The sequence below is a fragment of the Leucoraja erinacea genome, chromosome 1, assembly GCF_028641065.1.
Source record: "Leucoraja erinacea ecotype New England chromosome 1, Leri_hhj_1, whole genome shotgun sequence".
Taxonomy (NCBI): domain Eukaryota; kingdom Metazoa; phylum Chordata; class Chondrichthyes; order Rajiformes; family Rajidae; genus Leucoraja; species Leucoraja erinaceus.
In genome coordinates, this window is record NC_073377.1 from 151,385,743 (window position 1) to 151,400,209 (window position 14,467).

Sequence of the window (14,467 nt, forward strand, 5' to 3'; positions counted from 1 at the left end):
TACAGCAAGACAATGATCCCAAACATACTGCTAAAGCAACAAAGGAGTTTTTCAAAGCTAAAAAATGGTAAATTCGTGAGTGGCCAAGTCAATCACCCGTTCTGAACCCAATTGAGCATGCCTTTTATATGCAGAAGAGAAAACTGAAGGGGACAATCACAATAAATAATACTTTATTAGCCAAGTATGTTTTGCAACATACGAGGAATTTCATTTGTCAAGTGAGTCATACAAATAAAAAGCAACGGAACACACAAAATCCTTTCAAATGCATAGCCCCCAAAACAAGCATAAGCTGGAGATGGCAGCAATACAGGCCTGGCAGAGCATCACCAGAGAAGACACCCAGCAACTGGTGATGTTCATGAATCACAGACTTCAAGCAGTCATTGCATGCAAAGGATATGCAAAAAAATACTAAACATGACTACTTTCATTTACATGACATTGCTGTGTCCCAAACATTATGGTGCCCTGAAATGGGGGGGACTAAATCTAAACACTGCTGTAATTTCCGCGTGGTGAAATCAAAATGTATAAAAATGGACTTTATTAAAATCTGTCAATGTGCACTTTAACCACATGTGATTTTTTTTTCTCTATTACAAATCTCAAATTGTGGAGTACAGAGGCAAATAAATATACAATGGGTCTTTGTCCAAAACATTGTGGAGGGCACTGTACCTTCTCATCTTCTTTCCCTTTCCTCTTCTTCCTCCTGCACCAGAGTTGCTGGCAATGCTGTGCAGCATACAAGAGGCTACAAAGAATCTTGAATCTACACATCAACACCAATACCATGTTACCACTCAAATGAAACAATGCACTGAAATATTACAGATCTGCCCTGTTTCAGCTTGGAAGAACCCAGAATTGTAAAACTTGACATTTAAAAGCCACTGGCAACACACGTCTGCCCCCTGCTCAATGCTTTCAGTCATGGCTGCAGCATGTGGCACTTAGTTTAGTTTAGAGATACAGCACTGAAACAGGCCCTTCGACCCACCGAGTCCACTCTGACCAGCGATCCCCCTACACTAACACTATCCGTCACACCAGGGAACAATTTATAATTTTTACCGAAGCCAATTAACCTACAAACTGGTACCTCCTTGAAGTGTGAGAAGAAACGGGAGCACCCGAGGAAAACCCACACAATCATGGAGAGAATGTACAGACAGCACCCGTGGTCAGGATTGAATCCAGGTCTCTGGTGCTGTTAGGCAGCAACTCTACTGCTACGCCAACAGTTGCCAACAACTGTTAAGGGATTTTGAGCTAAAGTGGAATTGTCCCAGCCATTGCTCTTTATTGGAGCACCCAGGAGAACCGCTGGATAGGACCTCCATTTAAGGCCCATTCTCTCCCTACCCCTACATCCTCCTCCAGCAGATGGTCTTGTTTTGCTTTTCTTCTTCCTCCTCTGCATTCCTGCACCTTCTTCTCCTTGTCATTCATGAAGGGAATGATGACCAAAGAAGCCAAAGTTGTCTGAAGGCTTGAAGTGAAAATTCACATTCTGTTACATCAGTTGTCTTTGAAAATAGCAACATGTGCCAGAAATACCAGCTGCTTAATTTAAACCAATGCTACCTACCAACTTGCAAGTAACTGACTTTATCTATAGGTGTGGGTAGGGAGGTTTCTGCTAAAAACTGGATTCTCTGCCGGTTACATTTATCGTGCTAGCTGTATGGCTGAAGACTAATTTGGCGGCACTGGTTTCAGGACAGTATTGCACTATGATTTAGCATCCAAGTTGCCAATTCTGCATGACAGGAATGTGCAAGCACCACCATCAATGACCACCGTAGAATTTTATGACCAACAGATCTTTAACTCTGGAGACACAAGGGTCTTTAGATACCGAAGTTTGGAGCGGAAAAAAAATGCTTGAGGGACTCAGCAGGTCAGGCAGCAATTACTCGAGGAAATGGACAGCCAACCATCTTAAATTCTCTCCAGTTCTCATGAAAAGGTCATTGATTCACTTATCGAATCTATTGAGTATTTTACAGCTTTTCATGTTTTTAAATGCTTTACGATGGAATATACATAAAACATCTATTATATTACTAAAAGTCTGTTCTTGACCGGTTTTGGCAATCTGTGCTGCGATTTCCAAGAGAACGCCGCCACCTACGGCCGTCATTTTTGGCCAACTCGCTCAGAGCCCCCCTCCGCCGCATATGTGCCGAGGATTTTTCCAGTCGATGAAAAATGACAGAGATATTAATGATTTTACAAAATTCCCCATTCTCTCTGCTGGCGGCAGGGGGGATGGACTATAAAACCAGGAAGTGGTGTGCCTCAATTAGTCTGCAAGCTGGAGGAAAGCAGAGGGCCACGTTTCTCTGAGCTGTGTATAACACTGAACACATGTCCACACAACTATGAGTAAGTACCCTTAATGTGGTTTGAAAATGAAAATATGGTTAAAGTAAAAAAGCACTGCCTACAAATGGTTGTTTGAGGGGTTTGGGTTGAAATAAAAAGGCACTCTCTCCCCCCCCCCCCCCCCCCCCCCTCCTCCCCCTCTCTCTCCCTCCCCCTCCCCCCCCTCTCCCCCCCTCTCCTCCCCCCCTCCCCCTCCTCTCCCCCCTCTCCTCTCCCCCCTCCTCACCCCCTCTCCCCTCTCTGTCTTCCCTCCCCCACCGTCCCTCCCCTAAACCCCCCCCCTCCCCTCTCCCTCTCCTCCCCCTACCCCTTCCCTCCACCACCCCTCCCCCCCCCTGCTCCCCACCTCTCCCCCTCCCCTCACCCTCACCTCCCCCCTCCTCCTCACCCCCCTCACTCCCCCCCCTCCTCTCTCCCCCCCCTCTCTCCCTCCCTCTCCTCCCCCCCCCTCCTCCTCCCCCCACTCTCCTCTCCCCCCCTCTCCTCCCCCCCGTCCTCAACCCCCTCTCCTCTCCCCCCCCCCTCCTCTCCCCCCCTCTCCTCTCCCCTCTCTCTTTCTCCCTTCTTTTTCTCCCACCCCTCCATCCCCTCCCCTACCGTCCCTCCCCTCCCCTCCCCTCTCCCCCTCCCCTCACCTCTCCCCCTCCCCTCTCCCCTCCTACCCTCACCTCTTCCCCCCCCTCTCTCACTCTCACCCTCTCTCTCTCCTCCCCTCCACCCCCACCTTTCCCCTCTCACCCACCCTCCCTCTTCTCCTCCTTGCCACCTCCTCTCCCTCTTGCCCCTTTCTCTGTGTCTCTGCCCCTTCTCTCTCTGCCCTCACTCTCTACCCCCCACCCCCTCCCCCCCCACTCTAGGTGTGACTGCAAGTTGGGGGCTATGCGTCAGTAGATAGGGTGGTTATGGGGTAAAAGGAGCAAATTAATAATATTAATATAATATCAAGGGGGATAATTAGCGTGAGTGCAGGGGGGGGGGATAGTTAGTGTGTGTGACGCTGCATGCCGCCTCCCCCCCCACAACTGCACGTTGGGGGAACAGACCCAACGGGTCTGCACTTGGTCTAGTACTACAAAAATTCAAAGATAGACACAAAATGTTGGAGTAACTCAATGGATCAGGTAGCATCTCTGGAGAAATGAAATGGCTGCCGTTTTGGTTCGAGACACTTCTTCAGGTCTATATAAATTCAAATTGATGTTGTTTCTTTGTGCTAATGTCAAAGCATAGATTTCTGCTTTGTGTTACAGTGGCCCGAGCTATACTCCATTCTCCAAGTGTAGCCCAGTCAGGGCACTGTTCAATGTCAACATGATCTCTGGTTTATTGCCATCTCACACTATTTAGACATTGTGGGCAATGAATCAACTTCCACTTTGCCAAGTTGTAATATACTTTGGACCATTAATACTTCAAAGTTTACTTTAGATTTACCGTGATGTCCATTGACCCTGATGTTGCGACCAGCAACAACAATACGCACACACCCTCTGACCTCAAGGAAAACCGCCATAAAGATAGAGTGGGTTCTTCCTGCACAGTTCTGCCTCCATGCATTTCCTTTCACTCTCACAGGCATGCACCAGCTCCAGAGCTAAAGCAAACATGAGTGAAGTAAATATTTCCATGGTGGGACAGCAGTCTAGCATCAGCAGACAGTTATTCCAAGAACACTTCACTGTCACTCGAAATTAGCTCTTTAAACGTCACTTTTAGCTTCACACCAAGCACATGTGATATACAGATAGTTAGAGGCAGAATCTTCCAGTTTGTATTCAGGCGGATTGGCTGGATAAGTGCAACTCAAACAAGTCGACTTCAATAACTTTAAACCGTGTCAGCAATATATTTAGTAACTTGTTTGGAACTGCCACACCTATTGTTTATAGTCCAATGTGTTAACCACTCCGTATATTTATATTTTATCCCTAATAATCCTACTTTTTAGATCCCAAATTTTCTTCTGCAGTTTTTGGTTTATTTTTGTAAAATTAGGTTGTTTATGAACTTCAGATTTTTTTCACATTTCAGTTTAGGGATATTTTTTAACATTTAATATTTTTTTAATTATTATTTTATACAATTTAGGGATATTTTTTAACCATCCTACTTCCCCAATTTTACCTTGACATTCGACTTTCCTTAGTTAGTAGCAATGTATTTTTTAAATGTTCTGTGTGTGTTATTTATCACTCTCATCCAGATTAATTTGCTCTAAGATCCTGCACTCAGCAGGGGGTTGTAATCCTGGGTGTCTAGTGGTATCTACATCATTGCTGAGAATAACTGGTCAACAGGGAACAAATGAAAATTGGCATCACCACCCTCTCAATATTATTCTGGTGCTTGATAAATAACCATCAACTAGCTCTGGATTATCAAGTGATTGAAGTTGCACTTGGCAAAGCTGATTCATATCAATTAGTTTCAAACATTCTCAGGAAGTCTTAAAGCAATTTCTAAAATTAAGGTGCTATTTTAAATGCTGAGAATTCAGATGATTTCACTTGGATTCTTAATTTAATTTAAAAAAATACCATGGCTGGATGAGGGTAAATCTGCATTCCTTGAGCTCTTTCGCAATTGATGCCCAGTGCTGGAAATAGGAAATAAAAACAGAAAATACTGAAAACACTTAGCTGGTCAGGCAGCATCTGCGGGAAGAGAAAAATGTCTGCATGGAAGAGAAATATATTTAATGTATTAGATTCAACAATGGGGACAATGCCATAACTGTAAAGTATTTGACCAGAAATGTGAACTCTTTTTTTTCTTTCCACAGATGTTGCCTGACCTGCTGAGTGCTTCCATGATTTTCTGTTTTTCTCACAGAAATAACGGTATGTTTACATTTATTGTAAATGCATAACTATTCCGATTGTCAAAGCCGTTGTGCAAAAATGAAATTTGGAGCTGTAATAGCATAAAGTATGGAAACAGGCACATTGGCCCAACTCATCCATGTTGGCTAAGATGCCTACACTTCCTCTTCCGGAAGTGGCGGTGCTGCCCTGCAGCTGCGGCTCGCCTGCAGTCCGTTTGTCTTTTCTTTTTTTTTGTTTTCTTTTTGTCCTGTTTTAGTTCATTTTAGTTTATTTCGGTTGTGTATGTGTGGGGGGGGGGGAGGGAGAAACATGTTTTTGGTCTCTTTCTTCGGGGGGATGAGACCTTTTCTTGTCGTATCCCCCGTGTCCGTCTCCGTCTGTGCTGAGGCCTAATGGCGGAGCTGGTGGCCTCCAACTGGGACTGACCTCGAGGCTCTGGAGGAAGAGCCAGGACTTTCCAATACAAGGCTGGCCGACTTCGGGGCTGTGGCGTTGTGGCGGCGGCGACCCGACTTCGGAGCCTCGAGGCTCGGCCGCGGGCTCAGTGGATGACATCGTTGGGAGCTCGGAGTTCCCAGGTTGGTGACCTGTTTTCCGGAGCTCCTGCAATGACAGCTTCGTCCGCTGGACTAGAGGGTGGCAGCTTCGACCGCCCCGGGCCGCGGAGTTTGAACCGGTCCGTTCGCAGAGCTCGGATTCGGCTGCGGGACTTACTTACCATCACCCAGCGGGGTCCCAACATCGGAAACCTGGATCGCCTCAACGCAGAGGGAGAACAAGGAGGGAAGTGTCAAGGACTTAAGGTTTTTGTTTTCCATCACAGTGAGGAGGACCTGGTAGACTCACTGTGGTGAATGTTAAATCTGTGTTTATTGGGTGTTTTGTTATTTTATTCTATGTTATGACTGCAAGGCCCGAAATTTCGTTCAGACTGAAAAGTCTAAATGACAATAAAGGATACTTTACTTTTTACTTTACTACTGTAAATGTGCCTTCCATTCCCACATCCTCTTGACAGCTCATTCCATACACTCAACACACTCTATGTGAACACTTACCCCTCGATTTCATTCCAATCTTTCCCCTTTCACCATAAAATTATGCCCCCTACCCTGGGAAAAATATTGTGAATACCTACCTTATCTTTGCCCCACATCATTTTATAAATGTAAGGTCTCAGCCTTCTTTGCTCCAGAGAATAGAATCACAACCTATCCAGTCTCTCCTTACAACTCAAGCTCTCCTGTCCAAGCAACATAACTGCAAATCACTTCTGCATCCTCTCTAACTTAATCACATCCTTCCTGTAATGTGGCATCCAGACTGCACACAAGACTATACGTGCAACTGTAACATCATATTCCAATTCCTATGCCCAATGCCTTGACCAATAAACTCAAACATTTCATACATATTAATTTACTGTTTACTTTTTGTTGTCATTTTCAAGGAACTATGTGCTGGTAACCCAAGGTCTTGCTGTTCAGTAACACTCTCACGCATGCCATTCACTGTATGACTTGGCTCAACTGCTCTAACTGTATTATCATAGAAACATAGAAAATGGGTGCAGGAGTAGGCCATTTGGCCCTTCGAGCCAGCACTGCCATTCAATAGAATCATCCAAAATCAGTGCCCTGCTCCGGCTTTCTCCCCATATCCCTTGAAGCCATTAGCCCGAAGAGCTCAATCTAATTCTCTCTTAAATATATCCAGTGAATTGGCTTCCACTGCCTTCTGTGGCAAAGTATTCCACAGATTCGCAACTCTCTGGATGAATAGGTTTTTCTCACCTCAGTCCTAAATGGCCTACCCCTTATTCTTAAACTGTGACCCCTGGTTCTGGACTGCCCCAACATCGGGAACATTTTTCCTGCATCTGGCCTGTCCAATCCCTTAAGAATTTTACATGTTTCTATAATATCCCCCTCATCCTTCTAAATTCCAGTGAATATAAGCCCATTCGATCCATTCTTTCATCATATGTCAGTCCCACCATCCCGGGTATTAATCTGGTGAACCAATGCTGCACTCCCTCAATAGCAATAACCTCACATTTAGCCACATTATACTGCATCTGCCATGCATCTGCCCACTCACCCAACCTATCCAAGTCATACTGCAGCCTCTTTGCATCCTCCTCGCAGCTCACACTTCCACCCAACTTTGTGTCATCCGCAAACTTGGAGATGTTATATTTAATTCCTTAGTCTAAATCGATAAATAGCTGGAGTCCCAGCACTGAGCCTTGCGGCACCCCACTAGTCACTGTCTGCCACCTATGGAGCGAAGTAAATAGGCAATGTTTCAGGCCGAAACCCTTCTTCAGAAACCCTTCTTCCTAAAGAAGTGTTTCGGCCCGAAACGTTGTCTATTTCCTTCGCTCCATAGATGGCAGACAGTGACTAGTGGAGTGCCGCAAGGCTCAGTGCTGGGACTCCAGCTATTTATCAATTTAGACTAAGGAATTAAATGTAACATCTCCATAGATGCTGCCTCACCCGCTGAGTTTCTCCAGCATTTTTGTCTACCTTCGATTTCCAGCATCTGCATTTCCTTCTTAAACATTAATTCTTACTCTTTGCTTCCTGTCTGCCCACCAGCTTTCTATCCATGTCAATACCCTACCCCCAATGCCATATGCTCTAATTTTGCACACTAATACCATGTGTTCTAATTTTGCACACAAACACACTTGCTCACTTTCCCAGTTAATCTAGATCCTGTTGTAACCTTAGACAAGGTTAATGTACCGCCAATGTTGGTGCCACAAACTTGCTAAACATTCTGAAAATGGATCACTGATTCACCGGGAAAGTCTGTTTATGTCCCTGGATGGTGGGAAGGGAAAAGATGAAAGGGACAGGTGTACCATTTCCTGTTTAAGAAGGAACTGCAGATGCTGGAAAATCGAAGGTACACAAAAAAGCTGGAGAAACTCAGCGGGTGCAGCAGCATCTATGGAGCGAAGGAAGTACCATTTCCTGTGTTTGACATGAGCAACTGTCAGACAACAGAGAATGGTAGACAGGGATGGAAGAGAGAACCAGAGAACCACAGGGGGAATCTCCACAAAATGCTGGGGGACATTACTCAAGGATTTGAGGGAGGGGACATTATGTTTAATGATGGAATCTTTATGGACCGAGCAGAAAATGCGAAGGACGATTTGTTGAATGCCGCGGCTGTTAAGGTTGAAGGTAAGGGAAATTTTGTTCTTCCTCTGACCAGAAGAAGGGGTGAGAGCAGAGATGTGGGGAATTAATGAGATGTGGTCAAGGGCTCTGTCCATTTTTGTAGAGAGGAGGCCACAGTTAAGGAAGAAGGAAGACAGTTCAGATGCATGTATGTAATTTGTTTAGATAAAAAGGGATTATTTTAGATGGGTATCTTGGATGGCATGATGAAGCTTGGTTGGATCAGAGGGCATGTTTCTGTGCTGCATAACTTTGAATCTGTGCCAACTATATTCTCTTCAAAATCAGAAGATGGACAATAAAGGATCCAGCACCAATCTCTATGATACACCACTGGTTACAGGTCTTCAATCTGAAAAGCAACTCTTCACTATTACTCTCTATTTCCTGCCATGAAGCCAATTGGTTGATTTAGTTTAGAGATATAGCATGGAAGCAGGCCCTTTATCCTACCTAATCCACGCCATCCATCAATCACCAAGTCACATTGATTCTCTGGTATCCCACTTTCACTTCTACTCCCTGCACACCAGGGACAATTTCACAGAGGTCAATTGATCCTACAAACTCACACATCTTTGAGCTGTGGGAGTAAATGTGAGCACCCAGAGGAAACCCATGCGATCACAGGAAGAACTTGCATCTCCACAAGAAAAGTAAGTTCACCAGGTAAGAGAAATCCTGAGAAAGTTTAAAAAGTATTACTGCCATAAAAGTAAAGGTTTGAAATGTACAGGTAGTTCTGTTATAACGTGGTAGTTGATTCATAAGAAACCTTGCGTTGTGGAAACTCGCAATATAAAAACAATTGTGTCAATGTCTGCGCATCCCTCTGCAATTGGATCCTCAACATCCTCATCCACAGACCACAGTCTGTCCGTATTGGTGGAAATGTGTCAGCCTCGATAACAATCAACACAGGAGCACCTCAAGGCTGCGTGTTCAGCCCCCTGCTGTACTCACTCTATACTCATGACAGTGTAGCCGGACACAGTGCAAACTCCATCATCAACTTCGCCGATGACACCACTGTTGTTGGACGAATCACAGATGGTGATGTCAGAGTATAGAAGTGAGATCAACCGATTGACCAAATGGTGCCAGCACAATAACTTGGTCTCAACACCAGCAAAACCAAGGAACTGATTGTGGACTTTTGAATGGGTAGGATAGGGACCCACAATTCTATTTATATAGTGGAAAGGGTCAAAAACTTCAAATTCCTGGGCATGCATATTTCCAAAGATTTTTCCTGGTCCCAGCACACTGATGCAATTATAAAGAAAGCATATTAGTGCCTCTACTTCCTGAGAAGATTACAGAGAGTCTGTATGTCAAGGAGGACTCCCTCAAACTTCTACATATGCACAGAAGAGAGTATACTGACTGGCTGCATCATGGCCTGGTTCGGCAACTTGAACGTCCAGGAGCGGAAAAGAACGCAGAAAGTTGTGACCACTGCCCAGTCCATCACCGGCTCTGACCTCCCCAACATTGAAAGGATCTATCGCAATCGCTGCCTCAAAAAGGCTGTCAACATCATCAAGGACCCACACCATCCTGGCCACACACTCATCTCTCCGTTGCCATCGGGAAGAAGGTACAGGAGCCTGAAATCTGTAACATCCAGGTTCAGGAACAGCTACTTCCCCACAGTCATCAGGCTATTAAACACAACATCAAATAAACTCTGAGCAATAACAGTCTATTATTACTATTGCACTTTATCTGTTTATTTATTGTGTATGTATATATATATATATATATATATGGTCTATGGTATATAGACACACTGAAATTTATCTCCCATTCTGTATTATGTTTACATATTCTGTGGTGCTGCAGCAAGCAATAATTTCATTGTCCTATCTGGGACACATTACACTAAAACTCTCTTGACTCTTCTTGAAGGGGACCAGAGCATTTCAGACTTGCTATAACAGAATTCTTTCACGTAGGATTTTTAGAAATAAAATTATTTTTACTAGCTGGAAGTTTATTTTTGTTACTAAGAGCTAAACATACCAAAAACTGTATGTTACATTGTTTAATATCGTATCAAATGGCAATAGAAGTGATTGCTTGTATTTAGTCAGAGGGTGGTGAATCTGTGGAATTCTTTGCCACAGAAGGCTGTGGAGGCAAAGTCAGTGGATATCTTTAAGGCAGAGATAGATAGATTCTTGATTGGTATGGGTGTCAGAGGTTATGGGGAGAAAGCAGGAGAATGGGGTTAGGAGGGAGAAATAGGTCAGCCATGATTGAATGGCAGAGTAGTCTTGATGGGCCAAATGGCCTAATTCTACTCCTATCACTTATGATCCCATGAATTGCAATGATCATCTGCGGTGAAATTAACAGTTTACGAATTTCTTTCATTCCTTCCTGAATTCTTATGAAAACAGTATTTTTTCACCTAAACATTTTTTTTAACCAAGACTTTTTGTTTTAATTCTGCTTGTCATTTGTCAGTATCTTGTAAGTGATTTTCTAGTTCCCGATCGAAACCGTGCTATAGCCAATCAGCTCCGCTTAGTACAAATAGTAATAGATGCTGCAGATGTTCTACCAATCGATGGTAGCCAGTGCCATCTTCTTGGCTGTTGTGTGCCGGGGCAGCAGGGCAAAGGCTGCGGACGTCAACAGGAATAAGAAGCTCATCAGGAAGGCTGGCTCTGTCCTGGAGGTGGAGTTGGATTCATGGGAGGTGGTCTTGGAGGGGAGGATGCTCCTCAAACTGCAGAGCATCCTGGACAATACAGCTCACCCCCTCCATAACACACTGGTCAACCTTCAGCAACAGACTGGTTCACCAACAGAAGAAGAGATCCTTCTTCCCTGTGTGGCTATCAAACTGTACAGGACTTTTTGGTGCCTTCCCTCACAGTGGAAAGTGTTGATTCTGCTGTTGGGTGGACGTTCATGTTGAATCCTATAGTGTATTGTGTCTTTTTTTCCTTCTTTTTTATTTTATAGGGGGGGTTTCACGAAAGGTCACTGGGTCATAGGGCTCGACGCACAGAGCCGTTAAATCCAACTGGAAGACATCCGTCACTTCCGGTATATGTTATTAATGCTAGAAACGCGTACCTTCCTACCTGTTAAAAACCGCCAAAATGTTGAATTTTTGCGCTGAAAAAAATTGTGTGAGTCGGGGTAAGTGTGAGAGACATGTCCCCAACTTCAGAATTCCAAACGTGAAGCGAAATGAAGGTAATGAGAAGCAGAACTGAAGGGAGAACAGCAGCTAAAGTGCTTGGTAAACATTGAAAATATTGGGAATTATAACGTTTGCTCACTGCATTTCATCAAGTAAGGCATTATTTGTGTTTTTTCTTGATTCCTTTGGCATCTAAAAATTCTCAGAGGTGATAAATCTGGCTGTAAATTTTTCTTCAGATGCGTTTTCATTTCGTATGTAAAAACCCACGAGAACCATGGGCGATTTAAAAAAAAATTACAGACAGATTTATCACTTCTGAAACGTTTTAGATGCCAAAGGAATCAAGAAAAAACACAAATAATGACTTACTGTTGATGAAATGCAGTGAGCAAACGGCCAATGTTCGCCAAGCACTCTGGCTGTTGTTGTCCCTTCAGCTCTCGTTTCTGTCTAGCGTCATTTCTCCTCACTTTTGGAATTCTGAAGTAGGCTAAATGTCTCTCACACTTATCCCCATTTCCATAATTATTTACAGCGCAAAAATTGACCATTTCAGCGGGTTTTAACGGGCCCGCTACGCTGGAAACAATGGTAAGTGCTTACCTGCAGCTCATCGCGTGTACTCCATTTGGAGTAGCGTAGCAACAGTACGGGTCATGGGTCGTGACTGCCGTGAAACCTCCCTATATGGATGTATGATAATCTATTTTTTCTCTGTGAAGCACTTTGGCTTCAACATGATTTGATTTAAAAGTGCTATATAAATAAAATAATACTTACTTACTTACAACTCCTCCCCCCTTCGAATTACACCCCCCCCCCCCCCCCCCCCCCCCCCCCCCCCCCAAATCTTTGCACTTCCCCAATCCTTTCCACTCGTCACTTTAATTTCATGTTTCCTGCGTTTTATGACTGTTGGCAGATCAATTTCGCTTCCGAGATAAATACAGTTCTATGGTATCGTTCCTAATTAAACTCAAATGCTGAAGTAACTGAACGGGACAGGCAGTGTCTCTGGTGAGAAGGAATGGGTGTGTTTCGGGTCGAGACCCTTCTTCAAATGAGACCCTTCTCTCCAGAGATGCTGCCTGTCCCGCTGAGTTACTCCAGCACGTTGTGCCTATCTTCGGTTTAAACCAGCATCTGCAGTTCCTTTTCTACACATAGTATTCATCAGACGCGTCATGTCCAATTGTGGAAACATGTTTTACAGCAGAACTGCCTGCAATTGCTCTGAGCAAGCGCGCTGTCCCCTGCAGCCTCCAAGCAGCCTATTGGAAAGTTCAACCGGGACATTCAACCTGAGTTCCCGCTCCACAGCTGACCGACAAGGGTTGGGTTGGCTAGACTGGAGCGAGGTTACCTGGTGCGCGACTCACCTCTAACAAAATGAACCCTTCTGACCACAGCGGGCAGACTTCTGTTCAAGCCCAAGATGCGGTCTAGATGGAAAGCAAACACTTCGCTGACATCCACCGGGCTCTTGAGGACCCCGCACGGCTGCCGGCAGCCCGGTGCTTTCGACAGGTCCCGGGGGCTGGGGTTCAATGATTGCTGTTCCCCGGCTACTCCTTCAAGTAAATATAGAGATCGGCGTCCGTTTTGGGGGACCTTGTGGATCTGAGCGATGCTTGAATCGGCCAGGAAACGCATGGCGTTGATATCTTGGCGGCTGAGCCAGGGAGGAGCGCTGTCGCTGTAAATCCGAATATTGCTCCCAGTGTTTTGATTCTCTGCTTGGATGGACCTCCTCTCACCTGCACGATGAAAACTCTCCACCCTCCGCTCCACATTAGCTCTGGCGAGTGTTGCGTGTAAACGTGTTGCGTTCTCGGTCCCCCTCAATCGGTGGTCTATTGACTGGCTGCCCTGGCTCTTGAATGGACCCGGGTCACTGTCCCGCATCGTTTGCGCGCGTTTAGCCGTCCATTTCTTCCTGAGTTTGGGTCTCACTGTCCCCCTGATGTTGGCCGGTTTGATCCTTTTTGATCTCATCGTTATGTACACCACGTTTGGGTTGAAGGTGACCCTCTCTTGCTCGCTTTCCCCGGCTGGAAAGCTGTTCGGGAGCCGATTAGCGGGCGCGACCTCCCTTCTGTCCACATAGTCAAAGAGTCGGACCTGGATTAAAACAGTGCCCTGCATCACCACCAAGGCATAAATCAAACACGCTGCGGCGATCGCCAGGTTCCTCTTGTTCTTGGGGCGCCTCCTGCTTGCCATCCAGACACAAGGGACAACCAACAAGAAACAAAGTTTGCCGGGTTTTAAATAAGTCATCCTTTCGGCGTCCCAACATGATGGACGAGGCTAGCGGTGACAGGCGAGGTTTCCAAAGATTAGGTGGCCAGCATGCTCCTTAACCGCTCTCCAGTCTGCCAGCCCCCATCAATCTGACTGGCAAATATGGAACTGTGAACTCCCGCTGGCTCACGCCTCTCTGTAAATGGTATTAGCGATTAGCGGGCAATGAATGGAGCAAACTGCTCCCACCCACGCACAACAGAAGACAGAGAGAGAGAGAGCGCTGAACTTGGTGAAATTCTGCACAACACTCTTGGCGAGGGGCGTTTTATTCACGTTGGGACGCCACTGGATTGGATGAAACAGCCACTTTTTCTTTCGAAACAACCTGCACTGTCAATACTTTCAGCTGTTCCAAGGTAACAAGCCCCATCGCACGCTAAGTGCCTCTCTTCAATAAAACATACCGCACCAGAACTGTGCGTTAGCTTTACGCAAATGGTGCAGGTTTGGCACAGTGGGGGGTTTTTTTACATATTGAAAAGATTTTGTGATTACATGCAGCCTGAATGATCTCACCAATTATTCGCATGTCTAGAAGAAGCAGGTCTACATTCGTGTAATATTCACAGACGGTGCAA

The 14,467-nt window shown here is 45.3% G+C and overlaps 1 protein-coding gene across 1 annotated transcript in view; it reads right to left on the minus strand.

Annotated features, from left to right (window-relative positions):
* gask1b (golgi associated kinase 1B) overlaps positions 1 to 14,176 on the minus strand; it is a 54,559-nt gene extending 40,383 nt beyond the window's left edge. The window contains exon 1 of the mRNA XM_055645808.1: positions 12,962 to 14,176. Coding sequence (XP_055501783.1) covers positions 12,962 to 13,862 — 901 coding nt within the window. The 5' untranslated portion in view covers positions 13,863 to 14,176. The remainder of the gene's footprint in view (positions 1 to 12,961) is intronic.
* Between the last annotated feature and the right edge of the window lie 291 nt (positions 14,177 to 14,467).